Below are 26,527 nucleotides of genomic sequence, written 5' to 3'. Positions count from 1 at the left end.
CCACAAAAGCCATAAAATCTGGTCAGATTTGCTTAATGACCGCTTCTCTTAGCAACCAAAAGTCTGGTCTTAATTGTGGTTGTTAAGCGAGGACTACCTGTACATGCTTTGGATTATGACTCCCATTGGATGTACTCTATGAGTTGTAGTCCAAGAGATTTGGATGGCGCCATGTTAGAGAAAGCTTGTGTGTCATAATTATTTGATTTAATAATTTTAATGAAAGATTAAAAAAGAAAGAAAAAAGAACAAAACATTTTTATATGATTCCCATGCATATGCATATGCATGCGTGTGCACTCACCCCACCCCCCAATAATATAGTTTTAGTTTTACACAGTTTCAATAAAGGATAGCTGTATGCATTACTCAGTGGATCAAAGAGCTGATGTATTTTGTGGCTTATGAATGCGCTGCTTTCAGATGCAAATTACGTAAGGCAATTGCAATTAAAATCACAACTATAATCCTACTGTATTTCCGCTTGCATATGCTTTTCATATAACATTCCCCTTTATATCGTTATATATTATATAAAAATGCCTGCCTGCCAGATGTTTCTGCCCCAAACCATGTAATACGTGAGAAGAAAAGAGCTTCTCCTTTTAACTATCCAAGCATCCTTTTGTGGACTGTCATGGCCACCCGTTCCTTCCTGCGTGTTATATCTGCAATGCACCGGCTGATTTTGCAGTCCTAAGAATTAGTAACTTCCTCCTGGTTTTTTTTTTTTTTTGCATAAAGCAAAAATATGTTTCCACAGACACCATATAAATGAAGGATGAAGGAAGTATACAGTAACTTATAAACTGATAGATGTCAAGTCTTGCTGGTTTCCTGTCCAATTTGATTGCTGATAAAAAAAATTAAGGGTATTATAAAGGTTTTGTTGAGAAATCCAGGAAATCAGAACAAAGCTGCTGCAGTTGCTAATCTCTCCCTCTCCCATATGAACCAATTTACAAACTCTATTCAAGAGGTCGGCTGTTTCTAGAATTTGGCAACTGAAGTAGAGGGCTCAGGGCCTTCTCCTCCAAAATAGTCTTTGAGATTCAGGCCTCCAGACTCATCTTTTCCAAGTTTTTACATGACCCAGTGGAGTGGATTTAATTGTGTCCCCAGAGAACAAGGCATCAGCAGTAACTGCATCCTTTTGAGCCAGGACAAATTCCAAGTAGCCTCAGGGTGTGAGTCCCCTGCAGGTGCAGCACATTCAGGAAGACCTATGACACAGAGATTCACTGTGATTTAAGAGTATGGGACCCTCCCCAAGCAGAATTCCTAGCCCAACCCAGCGGATTTTTGCCCAATGCAAAAATCATTTTTACGGGCATGGACTAGGGGAAAAAGAGCCCCCCTTTATACAGCATGTAAGTTGGGGAGCTGGCTGGGTAGAAACAATGCATTTTCAAGATTGCAAGACTTGATAGCAAGCCGGCTGTGGTATGTTTAACCCATGAGTAAGTAGAGACCTGAAAAGCGATTTTATCATGGGTTTTATCACAGGGTTGCCACAGGCAGGGGGTCAAAAAAGTCAAGATGGTGTCCACAACTGTGCAATCAAAGCCCCTCCTCTTTTTTACATGCATCGCGATGGGGCTTTGATGGCCACCATCCCCTTGACTGTCTATTGACCCTCTCCCTGCACAAACCCCTGAAAAAATCACCCATTTTTTATACAATATTAGCAATACAGGAATTCTATGACCGATGTGAGGTCATTTCCATGTCAGCGCCCTTAGATGTGGTAACTATAGCCAGATGCAAAATGAAGGCAGGAAGAAAGAGAGATTTCAGGTCTGGGATCTGCATCTTGGCCAGTTGGAGGTGTCCTTGTGTTTTGATAGGGCTCACCAGTGTTAATATCAGTACCAAGTAGCCATTTTGAGTTTCTTGCCATGCTCTCTGGAGTGTTAAGGGAATTCAGGATAGTTTCCTGACATCAGGCAAACCTACAGTTGCGGTCCAAAAGCCCTTTCAAAGAGGTTCTTTGACAAGTTAGCCTGGGATGACACTGGAAAGGAACATCGCTGCAAATGGAGTTAGTTGCTTGAGGCTGGACCCAGCTTAGCCAAAGGCAAGGATGGTTCTCCTTACAGGTAGTCCTTGCTTAATGACCACAACTGGGACCAGAATTCAGTTGCTAAGAAAAGCAGTCATTAACAAATCCAACTCAATTTTATGACTTTTTTGAGGCAGTCTTTAAGTGAATCATGCCATTCCTCATTGATTTTGCTTGCCAGAATCTGGCTGGGAGGTCAAAAATGGTGATCACATGACCGTGAGACATTGCACTGGTCATAAATCCAAAATGGTTGCCAAGCGCCAAAATCATGATCACATGACCATGGGGACGCCACAATGGTCATGTGAGGACCACTTGTAGGTTGGTTTTTTCAGCACCGTCGTGTCCAAACTGTCACTAAACAAATGGTTGTTAAGCGAGGACTACCTGTATAGGAAGCTAAAATGGGCATATTAGCTAGCAAGTGGCCCCAATTCCCTTTTGGCCAGGTGATGCTCCTCTCTTCTGCCCACCCTGATAGCCCAGGGTGGTGTCCCACCAAAGATACTCAACCTTGTCAGATTAAGAAAAAAACAACAACAGTCACTTCCGAGCCCAGTTGTGGGGGACAGCTGAAAACAGCCTTTCTGCAAAGTCACATCAAGCTCTATGTCCAGCTGATAAGAATCAAACAGCTGCAGTGTCTCACTCATGACACAGATTAGCAAAGAGCTCTGGCATTCCCCCCAAAGGTACATCCTTGTTGCCTCTAAGCCATGGAGATACATCCTATTCCATGGGGGCAATTTGTCTGTTTATATAACTAATCCATAATTTAGTTTCTTTTGTCTCTTAATTCTGTCCTTCCACCTGAAAACTCCAGTTGTAAAGTGTGTGTTCCTTCCATTTCTCAGCTCTCCTTTGAAAATGATGGGGGTGACCAAGAATGTTTTGGTGGCAAAATACTGTAAGGAAATTGATCCTTACAGTACAAAGTGATCCTGGTTTAGAACAAACCCAACAGAAAACCATGGCTCACGTATGAGATAGGCAGTGCATTTTGCATCCTGAACTGTGGCCTGTGCTGTTCTCCCAAAAAGTTAAGTGTGACTCTCCCCAAGCATTAGCCAGGGCATCGACAGGGAGTGGTCAAAAGTCAGGATGGTACCCACAACTGCACAATTAAAGCCTTGTGGCTGCCATCTTGACCTTTTTGACCTCCACCCCCAACAACCTGTTATCCACTCCTGCTCTGAAGCCTCCTTCCCCATCTGGTGCCCTCTGGTTGGGCAGGATTACAACTTAGAATTCCAAACCATCATGATGAATCTTGGGAGCTCTATGCAGTTTGCGACTTCCTTGTTAGGAAATACCTGCTTCTGTTGCTGGACTGGCAGAGCCTCTTGGCAGAGTAACTAGCCAATTGCTTGCACGGACACAGAGGGGCTGTTTTCCTAAGGATCCCGGTAAGATCCAAGTCATATTTATGAGCAGACTGGCTTGCCACACGTTGTGTATGGTAGTAATTTTTATGGAGTGAATGGTGGTAAAATTCCACTCCCTGGTCAGACTTATGACTGCATCTAGCTTTTAATACTTGGGCTGTTTTGTGCAGTTCCTCGTAGACAAGGGTGTCTGCCGAGTATCTGCAGAGCCATCTTGACTTTTTGGACTGTATCCTACAGACAGTCCTCCTCCTAGATGTTCGACAATATTTCCAATCTATGTTCAAGCAGGTACAACGACTGAGCACCCAAACCCAGCTGTGTTATATTTAACATTAAGTTTCTCACTCTCAGTGACACCGCTATGGATGAAATGACATGTACCACAAAACTGATTATCTTGTAGTTGTGTTGTGGAAGTTCCTTTCTGTCAATCACTTGTTCCCAAATATTTGCTCTACTGCCTCAGCTTCCAGGGGTGAAGAGAATATTTAATACAGGTAGTCCTCATTTAACAACCACAATTGGGACTGGAATTTCAGTTGCTAAGCGAAGCAGTCATTAAGCAAAGCCAACCCAATTTTATGACCATTTTTGCAGCGGTTGTTAAGTGAACCACTGTGGATGTTCAGCGAACCAAGTGATAGTTAACCGAATCACGCTAAATGAATCACCATGGGTCTTAAGTGAACCATGTGATTGTTAAGTGAATCACAGTGTTCCCCATTGATTATGCTTGCCAAAGCCAGCCCAGAAGGTCAAAAATGGTGATCACATGATGCTGTGACAGTCATAAATGCGAACCAGTTGCCAAGCGCCCAAATCATGATCATGTGACCGCATGGACGCTGCAATGTTCGTAAGTGTGAGGACCAGTCGTAAGTCGTTTTTTTCAGCACTGTCGTAAATCTGAACTGTCACTAAATGAATGGTTGTTAAGTGAGGACTACCTGTATTTCCACTCTGACACTGGCATCACAACTCTAGAAATCTCTTCCTTTATCTGGCTTTGAATCCAATAATGTTGGACCTTCTATTATTTTTTTTAATGCCTTTGAGTCCATCTTGACTCCTGGCAACTGCAAGGACAAGTCCCTGCAGTTTTCTTGGCAAAGTGTTTGGAAGTGGTTTGCCCTTGCCTTCTTCTTCCTAGGGCTGAATGAGAGGGACTGGCCCAAGGTCCCCCAGCTGGCTTTTGTGCCTAAGGCAGGACTAGAACTCACAGTCTCCCAGTTTCTAGCCTGGTATTTTTAACCACTACACCAAACTGGAGAGAGGGGACTGCTAGTTCTTGGTTTTCACAGGACCCTGGAAATGTAGGAGTATGGGCAACCATAGCAGATTTCAATTCAGCAGGAGCCCCGTTAGAGGATGAGCCCCTGAGCCGATGCATAGTGCTGAAAGAGTACGGAGAAATGAAGTTGCAGAATATTTCATGAAGAAGAAGAAGATGCTCATGTTACAGTTGTCAGAGCACAGGCTTTGCCCAGCTATCAGTGAACACTAACAGACTTCATTACATTGGAAGAAAAAAGTAGATTTATTAGGAAATTCATGAGGATAGAAGAAGCCTCGCTTCTATCTAAATTGCATCTTGAAGAAAGGGAGAGAGAACAGGCATTCCCTTTGCCTCTTCAACCCAGAGATTCAATTAGCTACAGGCCAGGGGAGAACAGTTAGAGAGACAGTGTGTGAGGGCCCTTCTCTTTATCTCTCTCTTGCAGTTACATTAATGGAAGTAAAAAGAATTGTACACTGCCCAGAGTTGCCTTGTGTGAGGTGGGCGGCCATATAAATGTGAGAAACAAACAAACAAACAAACAAAATAAACAGCTCATAGGTGCACAGAGAGGATGCAACCCCCTTCTCATCTCCTTGGATATGCATCATGACTCCCGTCTTCTCTCAAAGGATCTGGAACCAATCTCAGAGCAATGGCTTCCTTAAGCTCTATCCTTGGTCCGATCTGGATATGTGGATGCAGTCAGCAGTGCCTTTCTTGTGGCAGGTAGTTCCACATGTTGCCAAGTGACCTTTCTGTGAGGAGACGTTCTTTCTTCTCTTGGTGCTTCATTCCACTTCTCCGTTTCGTGACCCGGCAGCCTTTGGCTATATCCTCATGTCTCTGGCTCCCGCGTCCTTTTCCTCCAGGCCAGGCCAGGCCAGGCCAGGAGGGGTGGGGATGGGGTCCTTTTATTAGGCTCTACAAATGCCTTAGATGTGGCTGAGGCTCAGCTGGTGCTCCTTGTAGCTTTCATCATCCCAGCTGGTGTTTGTAGGTCCCTTTCTGAAACTGGCTGTAATGCTGGTTTGAAACTAGAAAAAGGGATTAGCTATGGTAGTGTTGCCTGCTGGGAGTTGTTGTTGTTAGTTGCCACTGAGTCATTTACAACTCATGGCGACCCTGTGTATAACAGAACGAAATGCTGTTTGGTCTTGCGCCATATGCCTGGCTGTTCCAGTGTTTGCATCCATTGTTGCGGTAATTGTATCCATCCATCGCATTGAAGGCCTTCCTCTTTTCCGCTGGCCCTCGACTTTACCGAACATGATGTCCTTTTCAAGCGATCGGCCTTTTCTGATGAAGTGCCCAAAGTATGAAAGTCTAAGCCTAGTTATCTTCGCCTCTAGGGAAACTTCTGTACTGTTGGGAGTAACTGGGTTGAAATTCTGAGTCTTGGCTCCCAGCTTGCATTAATGTCTCCTCAAAATAAGCCACATTCATGATTTTAAACCTTCCAGTGCAGTGTTTCTCAATCTCAGCAACTTTAAGAGATGTGGACTACAACTCCCAGAATCCCCCAGCCAGCTTGCTGGCTGGGGAATTCTGGGAGTTGAAGTCCACACAAAGCTGCTGAGATTCAGAAATCTCAGGTTTCTAGGGTACACAGATAAGATCCTGTTCCTCTTGGTGCCACTTATGTAGCCAACTGTGATACCTTGTTTGGCTCTATAGTCCAGTTTCTTTTTTTTTCCTTTCAGAAGAAAGGCATCCAGTTTTGATCTAAAACTTTTACTATGATTTAAACTGGGTTTGCTGTTCAACCACAATTCAGAAAGAATACAATTTATAGCATTGGTGGGTAGCCTCTTTTGATGATGATGATGATGATGATTCTGTTGCAATAGTTTCTCCCCAGCATTTTTTTTTATCCAAGTGGAGTCAGCTAACACATTTGTACACATTTTCAGCACAGGATGATCCTTTCTTTTTTGCTAATTCATTTTATTCTGTTGTAACAAGAACGGATCTCTCATGAATAATCCTGTTCTGCTTTTAATAATCAAACATCTGTCCATTCACAAATCCTGTTCCATTATCAGATTGCGTAATCTGTGGTTTTCTTCTAAATGTGTTTTCCACATAAGTGACAAATTGCTGAACGCTTCATCCTTATGCCTTATTAGTTATAAACTACAAAAACAGGATGCTTCATCAAGGAAATTAAAAAATGCTTTCTCCCATTTGACTCAATGGAACGGGAACAGAGGTCACTGTGGATTTTATCAACCAGCAAATATTGCTGTTGGGTTGCATTTCCTTTATTTTCCATGATTTCAGTATTTTGGGTGGGCGGGCAGGCGGGCAGTTATATAATTCTCAAGGATATTTGCCAGGTCAGTGTTGATTGGCACTTTGTCTATTTTGAAATTCATGATCATTCTTCCCTTTATATCTGCCTGATTTACTCTATTTTCTGATATTCCGGTTTTCTATGCTGAGTTTCAGTGCAATTTCCCTGTTTGCATTGCTTTGCTGGCTTTAAAAGCTCAGCTGCTTTTCTCTTAATTAGAGGATTTACAACTCTCTGGGGAATGGACTGTGAAAAATCTAGCTTCTAACTGTTCCTTTCATCGCCAGGTTTCCATCCTTGCTGTTATTGACCAACCTCCACCAAGAAATTCAACTCTATATTTCTTCCTGACTGAGCAATGAATATTTAGAAAACTGGAATCCAGATCTGGAGAGTACAGTACATCCTTAACATGTAACACACTTAATCATTCAGTGGACATTTTATTACAGCCTCGCCAATCCCTTGCAAGCGTATTTGCTTTCTATTTATCATTTCAGTCTGCCTTTGCAGCCTGTATCAAGATCAACAAAGTTAAAAAAATTTTTTTTTCAAAGACTGGAGCAGTTGTTCCATTACCTAGATATCCCCACCATCTTTGGGGGCTATATCGGAAATACTTGGCAACATCCCCTTTTCTTTCCCAGAATGCCCTTAAGCATGATCTGCATCTGCAGATAAGGCAGGATTTTTCTCTAGCTTTCGAACCAGAAGCTTCAGTTTGTAAAAAGAATCTCTCTGTTCCCCTTAGGGATTCCTGCTGATGTATTTTAGATCTTCCCCATCCAAAATCAGGCTTTCCTGAAGCATTATTGCTATTATTTCAGCATGTTAAAATGTTGGGCTGAAGACATCTGAAAGAAAGCAACTCTAACTTCATCTTGCACTTCCATGCCATTATTTTTAAGAAGCCTCCTCGGGTCAAGTATTTGGTTCACGTGGTCTGAGATCCTGGTGCCATCCCGCATTCTTAAAAAGCACATGTTTTCCATCAGACATACAGTACAGCCTATAGCAGTGTTTCTCAACCTTGGCAGCTTTCAGTTGTGTGGACTCCAACACCCAGAATTCTGGGAGTTGGAGTCCACACAACTGAAAGCTGCCAAGGCTGAGAAACACTGGCCTATACTCTTTGTATGGCAAGATTTTCTTTAAATTATTCCAAAGTTCTCTTGTATCTCTCAGTTCCCTGATAGGAACAAGCACATTGCCACTTACAGAAGCAGAGATACGTGCATAGGCACTCCTCAGCTGCTCCAGAGTCTTTTACTGTACATTTTCAGAACCTGCCATAATTCAAAGGTTTCCAAGAATATCTCAATATGATAGGTCAGTTCTTCCCAATCCTGGGCTTTGAAGATAAAAATGGTCTGGGGTATATTGCCTTGTGCAGGCTGCAGCTTCACACCTTGCAGCTGCTTGACAAGGGTCGAAAAAAAAGTTTTTAAAGAATCCCAAAGACACACACACACACTTGATTCTCTTGCTTTTCTGCACTTTGCCAATCTAGGGATCGATGTTCTTCTGCAACCTTTTACTCCTGGTTATCCAGTAGCTTGCAGCTTTGCAGCTTGATTTGGATTCAGCAGGAGCTCTCGTCTGATACGTTCCTGAACATATGCAGAGTGCTGAAGGAATACTGTGTCATTTACTGCAGAATATGGGCTGAGCCCAGCTAACAGTGAACGCTAACAGGCCTTCCCTCACTTCTCTCTCAATTATATCTTGATAGCAGAAAAGCAAAGGAGAGGGAGAGGGACAGGAAGTCCTTTTTGTCTCTTAAACACAGAAACTCATTTAACTAACAAGCCAAGTGAGAAACAAACACAGAGACAATGTGTGAAGACATTTCCCTTTCTCCCGTCATTTGCCCCAGTGGTCAAAAACAGCTCCTGGGGCAGAGATGAGACACTCTCCAACAATAATATTAACTTCACACCTTGTCTCTCATGTATCCTCATCATGTGCAAAGACATCAAAACACAAAAGCCATCCTTCATCGTGGTGTTGATCTACATTCCTCCTTGAGTTGGCAGTGAAGTATGCTGGCATAATTTGCATTGTGCCAGTGGTTGAGCTCTATTCTGCCTCAGGGACAAAGCTGGAGATCAGGGTCACCCTTACGGTTTTCATGCAGGACAATTAAAGGACAGGGATTGGCGGAGTCCCCTGGCTGCATTTCCCCTCTCACCCAGCATCACCTACTAGCAGGAAAAACAACCACTAATTGCTGATCTTAATATGTAGGGGGGTGAACTTGGGCAACTGTGGGTCTAGCACTGTTCTGAAATAGCACTGAACCTGTGTTCACAAAACAGCCTGGCCGACAGTCATAAAACCAGTAAAAAGTGTTGTTTTTCAGTCGTTAAGTTGTGTCCTGCTCTTCGTGACCCCATGGACCATAGCACGCCAGGCCTTCCTGTCCTCCGCTGTCTCCTGGAGTTCACTCAGATTCATGTTCATTGCATCGGTGATGCTATCCAACCATCTCATCCTCGGTGATGCTATCTAACCATCTCATCCTCTGCCGTCCCCTTCTCCTTTTGCCTTCAGTCTTTCCCAGCATCAGGGTCTTTTCCAGTGAGTCCTCTCTCCGCATTAGGTGGCCAAAGTATTTGAGCTTCAGCTTCAGTATCTGTCCTTCCAATGAACGGTCAGGGTTGATTTCCTGTAGGACTGACTGATTTGACCTCCTTGCAGTCCAAGGGACTCTTAAGATTCTTCTCCAGCACCACAGTTCGAAAGCATCAATTCTTTGGCATTCCTTATGGTCCAACTCTCGTAAAAAGTACAGTCATATAAAACCTCTTCTTGGCAGAAGCAGCAGAAAACCTGTTAAACATTTATTTGGGACAGAACCAGCAAGAACCTGGAAGAACCTGGATCTCTCTCCTGGTTTAAATTGACTGGAGCACCAGGCCTATCGCTCTTTGGGAAGACTGCTAAACGTGTTTTGAAAACCAAGTTGGGAGACTTAAAAAGAGCACTAAACCTGTGCATGTTCAGTTAGGCATTATAGAAGCAGAGGCATTTCCAGGCGCCAGGAATCCAGTCTCCTTAATAATGGTCATGGAGGGAAGCACCTGGTGACCAGAGGAAAGGGACACACTCACAGGAACCTTAAGCAGCCATTACAAAGTGGGCACATCCTAGTCCCTGCTGCGTCCTTGCCTACATCAACAGCAAGGAGTTGCAGATTGTTCATTTGGCAAGACTTGGGTCAGAAGAAGTGGGAAAGTAAAACTTTAAAACTGGAGGAGCTAAAGACAAATTTAAGGTGTCAAACCGCTGAGCTGTCGATCGGAAGGTCGGCGGTTCGAAACCGCACGGCGGGGTGAGCTCCCGTTGCTCGTCCCAGCTTCTGCACACCAAGCAGTTCGAAAACATGCAAATGTGAGTAGATTAATTGGTACCGCTTCGGCGGGAAGGTAACGGCGTTCCGTGAGTCATGCTGGCCACATGACCCGGAAGTGTCTATGACAACGCCGGCTCCAAGGCTTTGAAACGGAGATGAGCACCGCCCCCTAGAGTCGGACACGACTGGACTTTACGTCAAGGGAAACCTTTACCTTTTTATAGTGGGCTGGGAAGGACCCAAAGTCCAAGTCATGAAGATGCATCCTCTGAAAATGGTTAACGTGACATCTTTGTGCCACAGCAGGATGTGAAAATGAGCCCAAAGTCACCCACACCCTCCCGCCCCAGCCATAAAATTATTCCTCTCCCAGTCTCCTCTGATTAAACAGTGTAAGAAGGGGTGTCTGCAGGGTGTGGTCAAAAAAGTCAACCTGGTGGCCATGATGATATAATTGAAGTACTGCCCGTTTTTTTATGTGCGACACATGTAAAATGTGTCCAAATATATTGTAACTCTAGCTGGCATTTTAGGCAATACACCTGGAGGGCACAAGACTGGGGAAGTCAGCTATGAGCATAAAAGCATTTAGAAAAGCAGTAGAAAAAAATCAGAAAATAAATCACTACATATTATAAAAGTGACCTCCAACTACCTTCACTTGTACTCCCACATAAAACTGAATCGAGTTTTTGTAAAATGGGTGGGTTCCCGCATCCCATTCAGCCAAAATGACCAACCACAATATGGCTTAGCATGGTGTGGGAAGTGGGCCAGCGTCTGGTCTCGGCTCTAAGCAATTTGAAAAGAGGAATGAACGTTTCCCAATGCAGGTGCAGAATGCAGTTCTTTCAGGGAGCTGCGGAATGGATATCCAGATCAGATGGTGTTTCTTTAATCTGGTGTCCAGAAATATCTCTCACCAACATTTCTTTCTGGAAATAGAGATATTGAGGGCTAATCTGATTGAAAATGCCTGTCCATCCATCCATCATTCCAACTCATAATGCTGGCCCAAGATATTTTTCTTCCCTGGGGAGAGAGGGCAGGAGTCTGGCCAGACAAAATAATGCCCTTTGGCTATCATTTGTGCATAGAAAAGTGAATGGGGAATGGAAGTAGATCATAAACTCAGAGGGGATAATTAAATTGGACTTGCTATCTGCTGAGTCCTTCAGCCAGGCATCTAATTTCAGCCTGATAGACTGTTCACTCCCTGCCACAGCCATCTGGTCAGCCTTTGCTCCCGTTCCAGGGGCCTCATTTCTAGACTGGAATGTATCCAGATATAACTTTCACACTTTCATTTCCAAGGCTCTGAGCAACCTTCACTTTTGTACAAAGGTTAGTGTGGCAGCTTCTATCCAGAGTGCCGTGCCAGATGTGTGTCGTGAAACTGTCTATTAAGCTGCAGGGAGGGGTCTCATTTCCATATCCATCTCCAGCCTTGCCATTAGACAGTTGCAATTGTCAGTCACATCTGGAAGGTTGCAGCAAAGGACTGGAGGAGTGGGAATGATGCTGAGCAACCTGATCTAACCCCCCTAAGCTAGTGTGCTATCTTCATGTAGTGTAGTCACTCTCACTACGGCGGTATTAAAGGAGGATGCGTTTGTCCTAGGGATCGGTTCTTGCATAAGGAATGAGAAGACTATGGTGTCTTGTTCTTCACTTGCAAAATGTCATGGGCTAGCCTGGAACATACATGCATTCCTACCATGCTGCTTGTGTTGAACTGGGGCCTATGCAGCTTCAGAACCCAATTGCAGCCCTCCTCCAGACTAGAACAGCATGTGAGTGCTTTATTTGAAGCTGTCTTTAAGACACTTTGGAACATCAATTTATTCTAAATGCAGCTGCAAACTTAATTGGAAAGTGGGAGGTGAACTCTGTCTCAAGAACTTCACTGGTTTCCAGTCTGCTCATGGGCACAACTCAACATAACTAGTCTTGACCTAGAAAACCATAAATGGTGTCAGCTTCATCCCACACAGACTGCTCAGCTCTTCACTAAGAGGTCTACCTGTCTCTGGATGGCTGAGTTGGAGAAAGTAATTCAGCAAAAGAAAAGTTTTATCCATGATGGCACTTCATCTGTGCTACCCTCTTCCTTGCATCTACAGGTAGTCCTCGCTTAATGACACAATTGGGACCAGAATTTGGTTGCTAAGCAAAGTGGCCATTAAGCAAAACTGACTCGATTTAACAACCTCTTTTGCTGCTGTTGTTAAGCAAATCACCATGGGTGTTAAGCAAACCATGTGATTGTTAAGCAAATCACGCAGTTCCCCACTAATTTTGCTTGCCAGAAGCAGGCCGAAAATGGCGATCACATGACCATGGGACACTGCGAGGGCCATAAATGCAAACTAGTTGCCAAGCGCCCAAATCATGATCATATGACCATGGGGACACAGCAATGGTTGTAAGTGTGAGGACTGGTCGCAAGTCAATTTTTTCAGCACCATCGTAAGTCTGAACTATCACTAAATGAATGGTTGTTAAGCGAGAACTACCTGTATTTGATATTGCCTTTAAGCACCAATGGAAAATATTTCTTTTTAAGTTGTTACACTGGTGCATGTAGTTCAGCGAAATTAATGCTTAACTTCACCTACTCCCCACATGGTTAAACAAAGCAGAGGATAGCCTATCAAATACTTGAAGGGACTTGTCCTCTACTATTTCGCAAAGGACTATGCAGTATGCACATTGAGAATGGAGCACTAAAAATGTGAAGATGGTAATAAGTAACTTTTGAAGGCATATTTTGCAAAGGTAGATAATAAACATTTCACTGTATGTGTTTCAAAACCTGGATCATTGTACATCAGTCTTGTTGCAGATGGGAGAAGCCAAACCTGGTCCATGCTCACCACCACCAAACGTCTTCTCACAGGCTCTAAACAGGTAAGGGGTGGGAGATAATAATTCTCCATCATTCCTCACACATTCCATTTGCCTTTTAAGCATCTGAAACTAATTATCTCAGTGTTGCTTATTATTTTTTTCCCCAAGCTAACTGTGTCCCACTCCTTCCATCTCTCTTGTCTTGCTAGCCTGTCTGGCACCATAGTCTACTCATTCCTTATGCAAGAACCGGTCCCTAGGACAAATGAATCCTCCTCTAACCCCAGCTACGCTACATGAAGACACCCTCTCTAGTTTGTTTGCAGGATGGCAGATGGAGCAGTTATGAATGTGCTGGTGGGGAAGACTGAGCACCTTCGTGTCTTGATGCATCATTAGTACATCAAAGGTTTCTTCCTCAGTCTTTTTCCCCACTCTGTTACACTTGGAGCTTACAACCATTTCCCTGAGAAGCAAATTAAAACTAGCTCTGCAACGAGGAAGAAAGAGCAGAGCAGCAGGAGAGTTTGGGTGTGAGTGAAAAGGGCAATACTTTCAGAGTAATAGGGGGCTAACCCAGAAGATTTTCTGGTGTGTCTGAGCAGCACCGGCTGGCTTCACACATCATGTTAAAGCATACCATGGTTTGTTTTTAGCTTAGGGCAGTGTTTCTCAACCTTGGAAACTTCAAGATGTGTGGACTTCAACTCCCAGAATTCCCCAGCCAGCATGCTGCCTGGGGAATTCTGGGAGTTGAAGTCCACAGATCTTGAAGTTGCTGAGGTTGAGAAACACTGGCTTAGAGAGTTCTGTGAATCTTGTGAGTGTGGTTTGTAAATCATTTTTTAATCTCTTGATGAACCTAGATAATCACGAATGAGATAACTTATTCAGGAAAAAAGTTTGCACTGCCTCAGGCTCAAGGATACCCAGGGCACCCTGTACACATTTGGTGACATTCCCAGCAACCTCAAAAGATAATCCAATTGTACTTTTTCTGTGATAGGGGAGGAATTATTTATTATATAACCCAAAAGTTACATTTAACTTTTACATCAAACCTAATTTCTGCCCCACCGGTGATGCTTTTGGAACGTGGCTTCTAACTAAATGCAGACCATGATGCAGAAATCAGTTTACCGTGATGGAAGGGTACCCACAAGGGGGGCACCAAAGAAGTCAAGATGGTGGCCACAAGCACACAATTAAAGCTCCACCCTTTTTTGCCTGTATGTGTGACATGTAGAAAAAAAGGATGGGGCATGATTGTACAGTTGTGGCCCCTGGAAATAACGTAAGAATCAGGGCTTAGTTCTTAAGGAAGTAACATGATCATGTCTATGACTCTGCACAGCTGCCCTCATTAAATTTTCTGACCTTCAGTTTGAGAGGGATGCTAACATTATGGAATGTAAGGCCATTGTTCCACAGGCAAGGGTACATTATAGCAGTGCTTCTCAGCCTTGACAACTTTAAGATGTGTGGACTTCAACTCCCAGAATTCCCCAGCCACACATCTTTAGTTGCCAAGGTTGAGAAACACTGCATTATAGGATGCAGGGCCATTGTTCCATAGGCAAGAATACATTTCTGCCCAGGTATTGTCCAAATTCCAGGCCAAAATGGGTATGATCAAAAACAAAGATGGCAAGGACCTAACAGAAGAAGAAGAGATCAAGAAAAGGTGGCAAGAATATACAGAAGACCTGTATAGGAAGGATAACAATATCAGGGATAGCTTTGACGGTGTGGTCAGTGAGCTAGAGCCAGACATCCTGAAGAGTGAGGTTGAATGGGCCTTAAGAAGCATTGCTAATAACAAGGCAGCAGGAGATGACAGCATCCCAGCTGAACTGGGATGCTGTCAAGGTGATGCATGCCATATGCCAGCAAATTTGGAAAACACAAGAATGGCCATCAGACTGGAAAAAATCAACTTATATCCCCATACCAAAAAAGGGAAACACTAAAGAATGTTAGAACTATCGAACAGTGGCACTCATTTCACATGCCAGTAAGGTAATGCTCAAGATCCTGCAAGGTAGACTTCAGCAACTCATGGAGCGAGAATTGCCAGATGTACAAGCTGGGTTTAGAAAAGGCAGAGGAACTAGGGACCAAATTGCCAATATCCGCTGGATAATGGAAAAAGCCAGGGAGTTGCAGAAAAACATCTATTTCTGTTTTATTGACTGTTCTAAAGCCTTTGACTGTGTGGACCATAACAAATTGTGGCAAGTTCTTAGTGGTATGGGAATACCAAGTCATCTTGTCTGCCTCCTGAAGAATCTGTATAACGACCAAGTAGCAACAGTAAGAACAGACCACGGAACAACGGACTGGTTTAAGACTGGGAAAGGAGTACGGCAGGGCTGTATACTCTCACCCTACCTATTCAACTTGTACACAGAACACATCATGCGACAAGCTGGCCTTGAGGAATCCAAGGCTGGAGTTAAAATCGCTGGAAGAAACATTAACAATCTCAGATATGCAGATGATACCACTTTGATGGCTGAAAGCGAAGAGGAACTGAGGAGCCTTATGATGAAGGTGAAAGAAGAAAGTGCAAAAGCTGGCTTGCAGCTAAACCTCAAAAAAGCCAAGATTATGGCAACCAGCTTGATTGATAACTGGCAAATAGAGGGAGAAAATGTAGAAGCAGTGAAAGACTTTGTATTTCTAGGTGCGAAGATTACTGCAGATGCTGACTGCAGTCAGGAAATCAGAAGATGCTTAATCCTTGGGAGAAGAGCAATGACAAATCTCGATAAAATAGTTAAGAGCAGAGACATCACACTGACAACAAAGGTCCGCATAGTTAAAGCAATGGTGTTCCCCGTAGTAACATATGGCTGCGAGAGCTGGACCATAAGGAAGGCTGAGAGAAGGAAGATCGATGCTTTTGAACTGTGGTGTTGGAGGAAAATTCTGAGAGTGCCTTGGACTGCAAGAAGATCACACCAGTCCATCCTCCAGGAAATAAAGCCAGACTGCTCACTTGAGGGAATGATATTAAAGGCAAAACTGAAATACTTTGGCCACATAATGAGAAGACAGGACACCCTGGAGAAGATGCTGATGCTGGGGAGAGTGGAAGGCAAAAGGAAGAGGGGCCGACCAAGGCAAGATGGATGGATGATATTCTAGAGGTGACGGACTCGTCCCTGGGGGAGCTGGGGGTGTTGACGACCGACAGGAAGCTCTGGCGTGGGCTGGTCCATGAAGTCACGAAGAGTCGGAAGTGACTAAACGAATAAACAATTGTCCACTAGTTCACACATGTATGATTATTTCTCGTTACTTCGTTCATCAACACTTGCCAACGGGGACGAATCAAAAGACCTGACCAACTGTAGCATTTTAATGGGAGCTGGATAGGCATAAATCAGTAGGGGAGATTTTTCATAGCTGGAAGACGAACGTCAGCATCTGTTACAGTCTGCACATTGGCGATACGCTCCCTGGGGCCGGCTAAGGAATTGGCTACTCTAGTGGAAGGGCAGGATGGTATGAAATTTCAGCTGGCAGCGTTGGATCGGGGATAACTGCCGCCACATATGCAAATTGGGGGGGGGGGCAACAAGTAGAACTGGAGGCGAAGACTTTGATCCGGAAAGCAGGACAAAGGAAGCACAGCTGCTCTAATCAAACTGAAACGCCCCCACAGCTGCATTTCTTTGCAGAGAGAGAGGAATATCAGCACGCCTAAAGCACAGCTCAGCCTCTAAACAGCCTTTTGTTACCAGTCGTCTTCACTGTATAGGGAATTTAAGATGGATAACGTATCCTCTTACTCAGAACAGGGAAGGAAGACCAGGCCTGGCAGTGGGGGTGGAGGTGGGGGGGTGGAGCTTTGCATGAGTCCTGTGCTTTCAGCCAAGCACCTTAAGATGCATTCAGACATAAATGCTGCTGTGGGATATGTCTCTGGGTGTGCATGCATGGGAAAATCGGTGATATGCAACAGCAGAGATTAGGAGAACAGGGGAAGTCACAAAAACCAAGGGGGTGGCCACCACTGTGCCATCAAAGCCCTGCCTCTTTTCAATATATATCCCATGCACCACTCATGTAAAAAGGGGCGGGGATTTGATGGCACAGTGGTGGCCACCATATTGACTTTTGGGACCGCCTCCCATGGATGCCTTGTAGAAGAACCAACCTTCCTCATTTGAGCCAAGATTGTTAAAGCTCCATATCGTTTTTTTCTTCTTCCTCTAGTGTTACTTCCCGGAGAACCAGGGCATTATGTGTAGAACACCTAGTTTGGATGCCCTGATGGTCCTGGATCCCTATCACGGGCCTTTATTTAGGATCTTCCCTCATCCAAGTGAAGACACGTTCACATTCAGAAAGGCTCCCGGGCCTTCTTCCATCAAGAAGGCACTGGGCCTGCTCGCCTTAGCTGGTTGGATGCATCCTCTTGAGCAGGGTTTCTCAACCAGGGTTCTGTGGAAGCCTAGGGTTCTGCAAGAGGTCACCAGGGGCTCCCTGGGAGATCACGATTTATTTGAAAAATTATTTCAAATTTGGGCAACTTCACATTAAAAAGGTAAGTTTCATTATTTTTAGTTTAAGAACACTGTTAGTGCATATACAGGCCTACTCATGAAACAAATATAATAATTTTGTAACTTCTGGCCTATATTTGAGCCTGAATGTGCAAGGGTTCCCTGTGGCCTGGAAAATATCTCAAGGGTTCCTCCAGGGTCAAAAGGGTGAGAAAGGCTGGTCTATCTGCTTGTGGTTTTCTACTACCTTCTCTGGATCCTGACTATGTTGCCCACTGTGCTGACTACTTTGCTCTCCAGACACCCTTGTACGCCAAAAAAAGAGAGTTCTTCCTGTTTTTCTACAGACAAGGCTACTTAGGAGTTCTTTCAGGGTCTACTACTGAAGTGCGCTGAAGTCCTGTGAATTTCAAATTTTCAAATTGCTGTTTCCTAAGATCACAGTGTGAACTTCAGCTTTTGGTTTCCCACCAAGTCTTCTGCATTTCACTCCCGATTCCACTCTCCTCCTTCCCCCATCAACTTTTACACCAATTTTTATATCTGAATCAATACCTTCTGTTGCCAGCCATAGATAAACTAGGGAATTTGCTATCTTGAGATAGAGTGATAGCTACCAAGTTGGAGAAATTTAGATGGTTGTCCTTCATTAGTTATTTACAATGTCCCTGAAGTGGCCTGGTAACCCCAATTTTGTCCCATCACTGTAATGCTGTATCTTGCCTCAATTCAAGCCATTATTTAGACCAGTGTTTCTCAACCTTGGCAACTAGAAGATGTGTGGACATGCTGGCTGGGGAATTCTGGGAGTTGAAGTCCACTCATCTTCAAGTTGCCAAGGTTGAGAAACACTGATTTAGACAGACTCATCCTGCTGTTTTCCATGTTGCAAAAGATCTGGTAGAATTATCAATACCATCAATGTGTTATTAAGATGGCAGGTTTTTTTTTCTATCAGCATTGCAATAGGTTTCAGGATTGCTAGTGACAATAGCTGATGATGGTGATGATGATGATGATGATGGTGATGATATGCTCTCTCCGAGACAACAGGGAATATTGTTTGTTTGTTATATTTATACTTCTACATATCAGTTGCTGGACAAGACCAGCAGAATGCTGTTATTGCTCTCATGTCCTTCTGCATGTGGTTTTCTCATTGGTCTTTGGTTGGCTGGCCTGGATAGGTCTTTGGTCTCATCCATTAGTGGGTAGCTCTTCATATACAATCTCTTGCTCCTGCCTTATTCCTTGGTCCCCACAACTAACATCCTTTCTTCTTAGTAGCTTCGTCTGGCTTACACCAATCTGAACTTCACTGGCTCACTCAGTAACACTGGAGACCTGCTTTGCCCCTCTGTGATGTTAGGGCAACTCAACAGATGATTCAGCATCACCTCCACACAATCTCTTTCTGAATTAAACTCTCCAAAGAAAATATCCTAATAGCAGAGAAAACCTCAGATGGCAGACCTAGCTGTCATCTGGGTTCAAAACTGAAGTGGAATCAGGTCCGGACTGCTGGTTAAATCGGGAAGTTGAAAACATGTCCCAGAGGAAGGCAATGGTAAGCCAGTTCTGTGCACAAGAAAACTAAATGGGTAGGTCCACCAAGTCAATCTGAGTCAAGCTTGACTCAAGAAGGGTCTTACTTTTTCCACAATATTCAGGGAAACCCACCCCCTTAACTCCGTGCTCCCAACATTTTGCAAGCCACACAGACCAGACTAGCTTTGCAAATTCAGTAGCATGTATCAAATATAGAAAAGTAGTCCTTAAAAAACAGGACACTTTTCAGAATGAGCTTTAGCTGTTAAGTGTCATTCACTGTGGAATGATACATATGATTGCATCTGTTAAGTTCTTGATCTCTCCTCGCCCCACTGAATTTGGCACCGATGGCAGAAATTAAAAATTGAGAAGGGAGATGCATGGGAATTTTTTAAAAAAGTATTTTGCTATGACATCTCATCAACATCAAAAATCAAAATTGTTGAAATGGATGAAGAGATTAGATTTAGGTCAGGGATTGGACAAAGGATATATATGCCAGAGATGATACTTTTACTTTGAAAGGACTAACCTGATACAAAACAGCCTATATGTGGAACTGCAAACTTTTTGGAGAAAGGATGGGGGATAAATGAAATGGTACATAACTGAAAGTTTACAAGTTTTCAACATTTCTGAACTAGCAGGTGCAATTAGGAAGTGTCAGCCCTGACAATACCTGTTCCTTCAACAATTGAAGTGCTCCAAGATTATCTTGTCTCTCCATATCCACCCCAAGTGAAGATCCCAAGGAATTTCTGTTGTGCTTTGAATGAAATTTAGAAATCAGACCTAAGCAACTGCACATACTAGCTATCTCTGAAACTCATTATGTTTGAGTGAACAGCAAAGGAAAAGAAAATGTGCTTAGATTATAAGAGGAGATTTTAGCACCTTCTGAAAATGACTCTAATAATACAGCTATTAAAGGAAAAAGGGTCTTTCCCGTCTCCCCTCCCCTCAGAACAACGCATCGAAAGAGGATCGTTCATGTTCTAGTTCAGCGTGTCTCAACCTCGGCAACCTCAAGATGTGTGGACTTCAAGTCCCCATGCTGGCTGGGAAATTCTGGGACTTGAAGCCCACACGTTTCAAAGTTGCCAAGGTTAAGAAACATTACTCTAGTGCATGAGGAAAGGAAATTCAGAGATGGTAAACATCCTTCCACCTTAATCAGTTGCTTCTTGGGAAATAATGTGACAATGGCTGTTCTTGGGTTAGGTGACAAAAGATTGGGCAGATCAAGTTCCCTTTGTGTGTTCGTGCGTGCCAGCTCTGTTAAGATGAAACCATCTAGGAAAGGGACTGTCTGAATGATGTGCAAGAATGTAATACTGGTAGTCCTTGTTTAGTGACCATAATTGGGACCGGCAACATGGTTGTTAAGCAAAGTGGTCACTAAGTGAAATCATGACTGTGCTTACGATCTTACTTCAGCTTTCCTTTGCTTTACAGACCTGCAAAGGTCATAAATGTGAGAACTGGTTGCAAGGTTACTTTTTCATCACCACTGTAACTGTGAACTGTCGCTGTACAAGGCAGTCGCTAAATGAGGACTACCTGTACATTCTTACTGGGTTGTAGGGAGACCTCTAAACTCTGCTCCAGGTAGAGACCAAGAGGCTTTCATGTCTTTATGTGCTGGGTGTGTTTATGGAGAACAGAAAGAGACCCACCCAATAATGCTGCCTCTGAATTCTTTCTCCCATCCATTTCTTTGTAAATAAATAAATAGGTTGGAGACAGATAGTTAAAAACTCTGGTATTTTTTTCCTGTTCTCAGGAGGAGCCTAGTAGGCAATGGGCAGCAAGATCATCCCCTAACATGTTATCGAAAACAAACAGTTGCTATGGTTTTATTTCCTGAAGGAAGTTGGAAAACTGGGCAGAATTTAAGCCAGCGGTTGACAGTTTCAGGTAAGGCAGAAGAGAGAGTGACAAACTAGAGGTTTATTTCTGCAACTACCTTCCCCGGTAGTCCACCTGAAGCTTACTTACATACCTGACATAGCTGGGAAATTTCCCTATTGAACCAAAATCAATCTTGAGCTCACCCACTATGGCAAGGCTGAAAGCACAATGAACGAAAGCCGTCATGGCTGCTGGACCAACACATTCATTTGATCTGAAGTGAGAATCTGTGTATATAGTCAAGCTTTCCAGCGTTAAGGAACACAAATGATATGGAAGCAAATTGTGGTTGCAAGCTTCCATCTTTGATTTACTATACTGGTTGGGTGATTCTCTAAAATAATCTTTTGACCTGGTTAACACATTGCGCTAAACCATAATTTGTTTTTCTTTGGTTTAATGTGTGATTTGAATGTCACCGCATTCAGCTCTGAAATAATGGCTTTCATGGCACATTTTAGATCAAGAACATTTAAATGCCACCACCCCAGACTGCTCTTCTTCTAAGATGCAATTTGCTAAAAATGTTGAAAATTATCCACAGATCTTCTAGTGTAATATATATCCTGGCTCTTTTACTCTCCACAATAACATGACTCTGAATAAAAGCTTTCTTCCCACACAGTCGCTTTTTCTTAATCTAGCTATTATATATCTGTTTATCATTGCCAGACTTTTTTAAAAAAATCACTTTCAAAGCCAGACAGCATCCATGTCTGTGTGTGCACATGCATGCATGAATTTCTCTACAGCTGAAGAACAAGCAAGGAAGTACAAGAAAAGAGTTATTAGACAAACTGTCAACAAATATACCTTATAAATATAAGAAACAAAAAAGGTTTTAAGAGAGCAAAGAAATCACAGGGGCATTTACAACGGGGCTAGAAATATGTAAGAGCAATCGCAGAAGTCATCTGATATAGGCAAGCTCCAGGAAGAAAGATTATACTAAAACCCTTTGTCATCAGGATTATAGAGTGACAGAAAGATTTGTAGAAAGATTTTATTTATTTATTTGTTTGTTTGTTTGTTTATTTTCAAAACCCAACTCCACTAGAAAATGAGGTACTGCTGGCAAACAGGAAAGCGCCAGAGGAAAAATCAATGAAACAGTTTAAAGCTGCAGGAGAAGAGGCAATTAAAGTGTTCACGACTGTATGTCAACAAATATGAAATGAAACTGCATGACCTAGTCATTAGAAGAGATCACTGTATATGCCTTACATTGAAGAAGAAAAGCAAGGCAATGTGCAAATTACTGGAGCATTGCACTAATTCCTCACACAGCAAAGTTTTAATTTTTTTTTTTTTGAAAGTACAGAGAAACATGCGGAGAGAAATTCCAAGGTTTCAGAAAAGACAAAGGAACACAGGACTGGATGCTAACATAAGAGGGATAATGAAGAACACAAGAAAATACAAGAAAGAGGTGGATTTTTATTTCATTGAATTGTAAGCTAATGGTGTGTCTGAACAACTGGTGATTCTTCTGAGGAGTCTTTAGAGGGAGGGGGGGGGAGGAGCTGTAAGAACAGATTTTGGAGAAACCGAATGGTTCAGAATAGAATACAGGTATATATTCCCAAAATATACAGCGAATGGAAGAGATGACAGCTGAAGTTGAAATCTGAAGGTGAAAACAATAATTTGAAATACACAGATGACATCAATTTGTTGGCTGGAAGTAAAGAAGATGTAGATGAGCTCTTTATGAAAGCAAAAATGGAAAATAAAATTCTAGGTTTTGGTTAAATATTAAGAAGACCAAGGTAATGTCAACCTGTTTGCTTCATGAATTTCCATTTATGAGCAAAGAAAATTGGTAGATACTTTTGTTTTGGCTCAAGAATAGATAAATGTGGACAGTATGCTAGAGTAGAAAAGTAGAGATTAATCTTAGGGATATATGCAATAACAAGATTAGACAAAGCCATGGAAGAGAAGGACTGTTAGAGTCATGGGTGCTCTATCACTGGATGTTTTCAAGTAAAGGTTGGACAGCCATTTGTCTGGGATGATAGGAGGTTTCCTTCGCTGGGCAGGAAGTTGGACTAGAAGGGCCCTCCAACGCTATGATTCTACGACATTTTATGAAAACTAAAATCAGAATAGTGAAAACAGTAATCATTCCAGTGGTTAAGTATAGCCATGAGAGCTGGACATTGAGAAAGAACAAGAGAACCAAGATAGATGCCTTCAGGTTGTGAAGAACAGTGTGACTGCACAGAGAACCCAACCAAACAATCCTGGATTGAATAAAGGCTGACTGCTTGCTTGAAGTGGTGATCAGCAAGCAGAAGACTTGGGGCATATGATGGGGCTGGTGATGGAGTCAAAAAATGGATTATGCATGATAAAGGTTGGGGGAAGATGATGAGGTGGATGGATGGGATCAGAGAAAAATAATTGCTGATAAGGAGGATTTGCTTTCTGGGACCCTACAAGGGCTTCTGAATTCAGACACTCATACATCAAAATAATGTTTTCTTAGTAAGCTATATTTACCAATTTAGTGGCCTCTAGATGCATTGGGACATCAACTCCCATAACTCTCCAGTCAGAAGGCAACTGACTGTAATCCACAAGGATGGGAGTCCACCTGGATGTAGAAGGCTGTTGTAAGACAATTCTATATTCAAAGAGGGAATGTGCTTATAGAAACCAGAGTCTGAAAAAAGTGCTAGCAGGGGCAAAGTTACCCATCATTAGCAAAGGAGAATAAACACTTCAGCAACTCTTCCCAGCAAATTCTTAGCCTATCATTGCAAAAAGATGCCAAGCCTGAAGTCATGAGCCTTGGATTATATGCAGTCCTGGTGTATGTGGAATGGAAGGGAGGGGGAGGGAGAAAGAGGAGACAGATGCTGTGTATCAGTTTTGTTTTGTGAATAAATGAGGAGAGTGGATATGTCTAAGCAAGAAAATAACCATTACTGCAAGGATAGGAGTGTAACAACGCCTTTCCCACTGGTCTTTCTAGCTGGAACTGCTGAAAAGTATAATTTAGCAACCCCGGCAGTTATTCTGTTACATTAAGAAGAGCCCCACATTTACTGGCTGCTAAACCCCCATCTTCAAATTGCCATCATCATTATTTTGCCTGTGCCACATCTTATGATTCTATACATGATGCACGTGTTATGCTTCCATGTAAAACATCAGGAATGGTGACCTCAGTGTTCGCTGCAAAGCCCACAAATTGCATGTGGCCCTCAAAAGGCTTCCGTGCAGTCCCTCCCCCAGACACATTTCCCTTCAGCTGCCAAATTCACCCATCAGCAGCAGCAGCATCTTCAGAAATTGCCAGGTGGCACAGGAGTCACGAGGAAGATGCCACCCAGGAGCAGCAGCTCTTTGGCTGGCTAAGTGGAACCCACTGGTGATGGAGGTGGATGGTGTGTGGAAAGAGAAGTGCAAAGTGCAAAGTGATTATGTGTGTGTGAGAGAGAGAGAGAGAAAGAAAGAATGTACAGTATGTGGAAGGCTGAGTTCGTTTTTTCTGGGGAGGTGAGCAGGACAATGATCTCACCTGTCTACTCCAGAGGTGGCCCCATCCATCCCAATCTCTAGGCACACCCCCTAGAATACTGGTAGAAATTCCTTGCAGCAGCAGAAATATCTGCATGAAGGAGTAGTAATGGGATGTGGAGTGGAAGAAGAGCAACCGAAGACACTTAACAAATCTAAAAGGTTGACTACTCCAAATACAGTTGGGGAGCATTTTTAGAGGAATTGCTGAAGATCAGAAGGGGAAGAAGAGCAAATAGGAAGACAATCCAAAGCACTCTTACCACCAGGCAGCTCTGCAGGCCCACAGGTGTCTCTCTCGTCTCCCACATCATAGACCCACAGTTTCTTGTAGCAGAATTTCCACAAGCCATAGTGGGCAGCCTCGCAGATGGCAGAGTGGTTCTGCTTGTAGGTGTTGAGCTCCACCCAGAATTCGGTGCCCACCGCCAGCACCGTCAGGGTCATTCCCACAATGGCCACAAAGAAAGCCAGCTTGATCTTGCCTTCCTGATCATCCGTTAGGACTTTCTGCCGTTGGCCCCCTCCCCGCCTGCGCATGGCTATGCGCTGCTCCCGGTCCTGAAGGAAAAAGTTGGGCCACATCATAGCCCCTTTTCCTGCCTCCTGTTTTTTTAGGGAATCTATTTTGCCTGCTGAAAAGCTAGTCTGTCCTCGGTCCGTAAATACCCAAGCGCTGAGCCTGGTTCTCTGCCTGGGTTAGCCGCCCAGCTTTTCCTGAGTCTTATCTAGGTCAACACGCTGCAAGCTGTGCCGAAAAGTTGCTCGACCACTCTCCCCCCACCCGTCTTCTCGAATCAGTGCCCCCAACTTGGCAGGAAGGACAGCAGCTACCTCACACACCCCAGTGGCCTTGGCAAGTATTCAGAGCACCTGTTGCTGTTCTTCAGCCCTTATCCAGGCAGTGAGGGTTATTTTAGGCTGCAGGATTCATAGACAGTCTGGGTGTGTTTGTGTGCAGGAGTATGATACTTTTAAAAAAGCAGAAGCCAAAATGGTACCCTTTAAGGAATGGGGGAGGCCCTCTTGCTCCAGCTGCCCACTCCCACAGCACCCCCTGTTGGGCATGGAAGAGCTCAAGGCAGCCCCCTCCTCCTCACAACTCGGTGGGACTTGGTTTGCTTCCAATATATATGGAAGTCTTCTGGATGTGCCAGCTATTTATCATGGGTAAACGTGGCACAACGTCGTGAAAGCAGCATCCCCCCAAAGGGTCAGATATGACTCGGTGCTTGCACAGGGGACCTTTCACCTTTCACACAGACGTAGCAAAACCTTTCGCTCTCCTCTTCATGCATGCATTTGGTGGGGTTTACTGAGGCAATGGATTATACCACTCTGGTTTACTATTTTGAAGTCCTACAAAAAGTTAGATGTCCTGGAGAAAGCACTGGTTTACTTTCAAAGCAGGGTGCTTGCATGTTCTGATTTCGTACTCAGTCATGAATGTTTATTTATTTTATTTATTATTCAAATTTTATTACCGCCCATCGCCCCCAAAAGAGTTGTCTTTACTTTACTTTAGACAAGCCATGGTTTCTCAGCTTCTGCTCCCCCCTATAACGATGTGGGGATGATTATAGAGTTGTAATAGTGATCACGGTAAAGTATGTCAAAATGGTTCTCCAGTCTTGATACATGCCTGTGCGTGACCATCTCCCAACTCCGTCACCCTCAACCTTCAAACATCTGTGCCCTCATGTGTCTCCGCTGTTTCTCCCACACTGTCTTCTTCCACCCAGAGGTCTTGAACACCGGGGCAGCAGCACGTGTTCCACCGCCTTCAAAGAGTA

At 43.6% G+C, this 26,527-nt stretch overlaps 1 protein-coding gene across 1 annotated transcript in view; it reads right to left on the bottom strand.

Annotated features, from left to right (window-relative positions):
* CACNG6 (calcium voltage-gated channel auxiliary subunit gamma 6) overlaps positions 1-25,471 on the bottom strand; it is a 33,334-nt gene extending 7,863 nt beyond the window's left edge. Inside the window, exon 1 of the mRNA XM_063303046.1 lies at positions 24,998-25,471. Coding sequence (XP_063159116.1) covers positions 24,998-25,322 — 325 coding nt within the window. The 5' untranslated portion in view covers positions 25,323-25,471. The remainder of the gene's footprint in view (positions 1-24,997) is intronic.
* Positions 25,472-26,527: the final 1,056 nt, after the last annotated feature.

Source organism: Candoia aspera, chromosome 4 (genome assembly GCF_035149785.1).
Source record: "Candoia aspera isolate rCanAsp1 chromosome 4, rCanAsp1.hap2, whole genome shotgun sequence".
Lineage (NCBI taxonomy): Eukaryota > Metazoa > Chordata > Lepidosauria > Squamata > Boidae > Candoia > Candoia aspera.
This window is presented reverse-complemented; position numbering and strand designations above follow the sequence as displayed.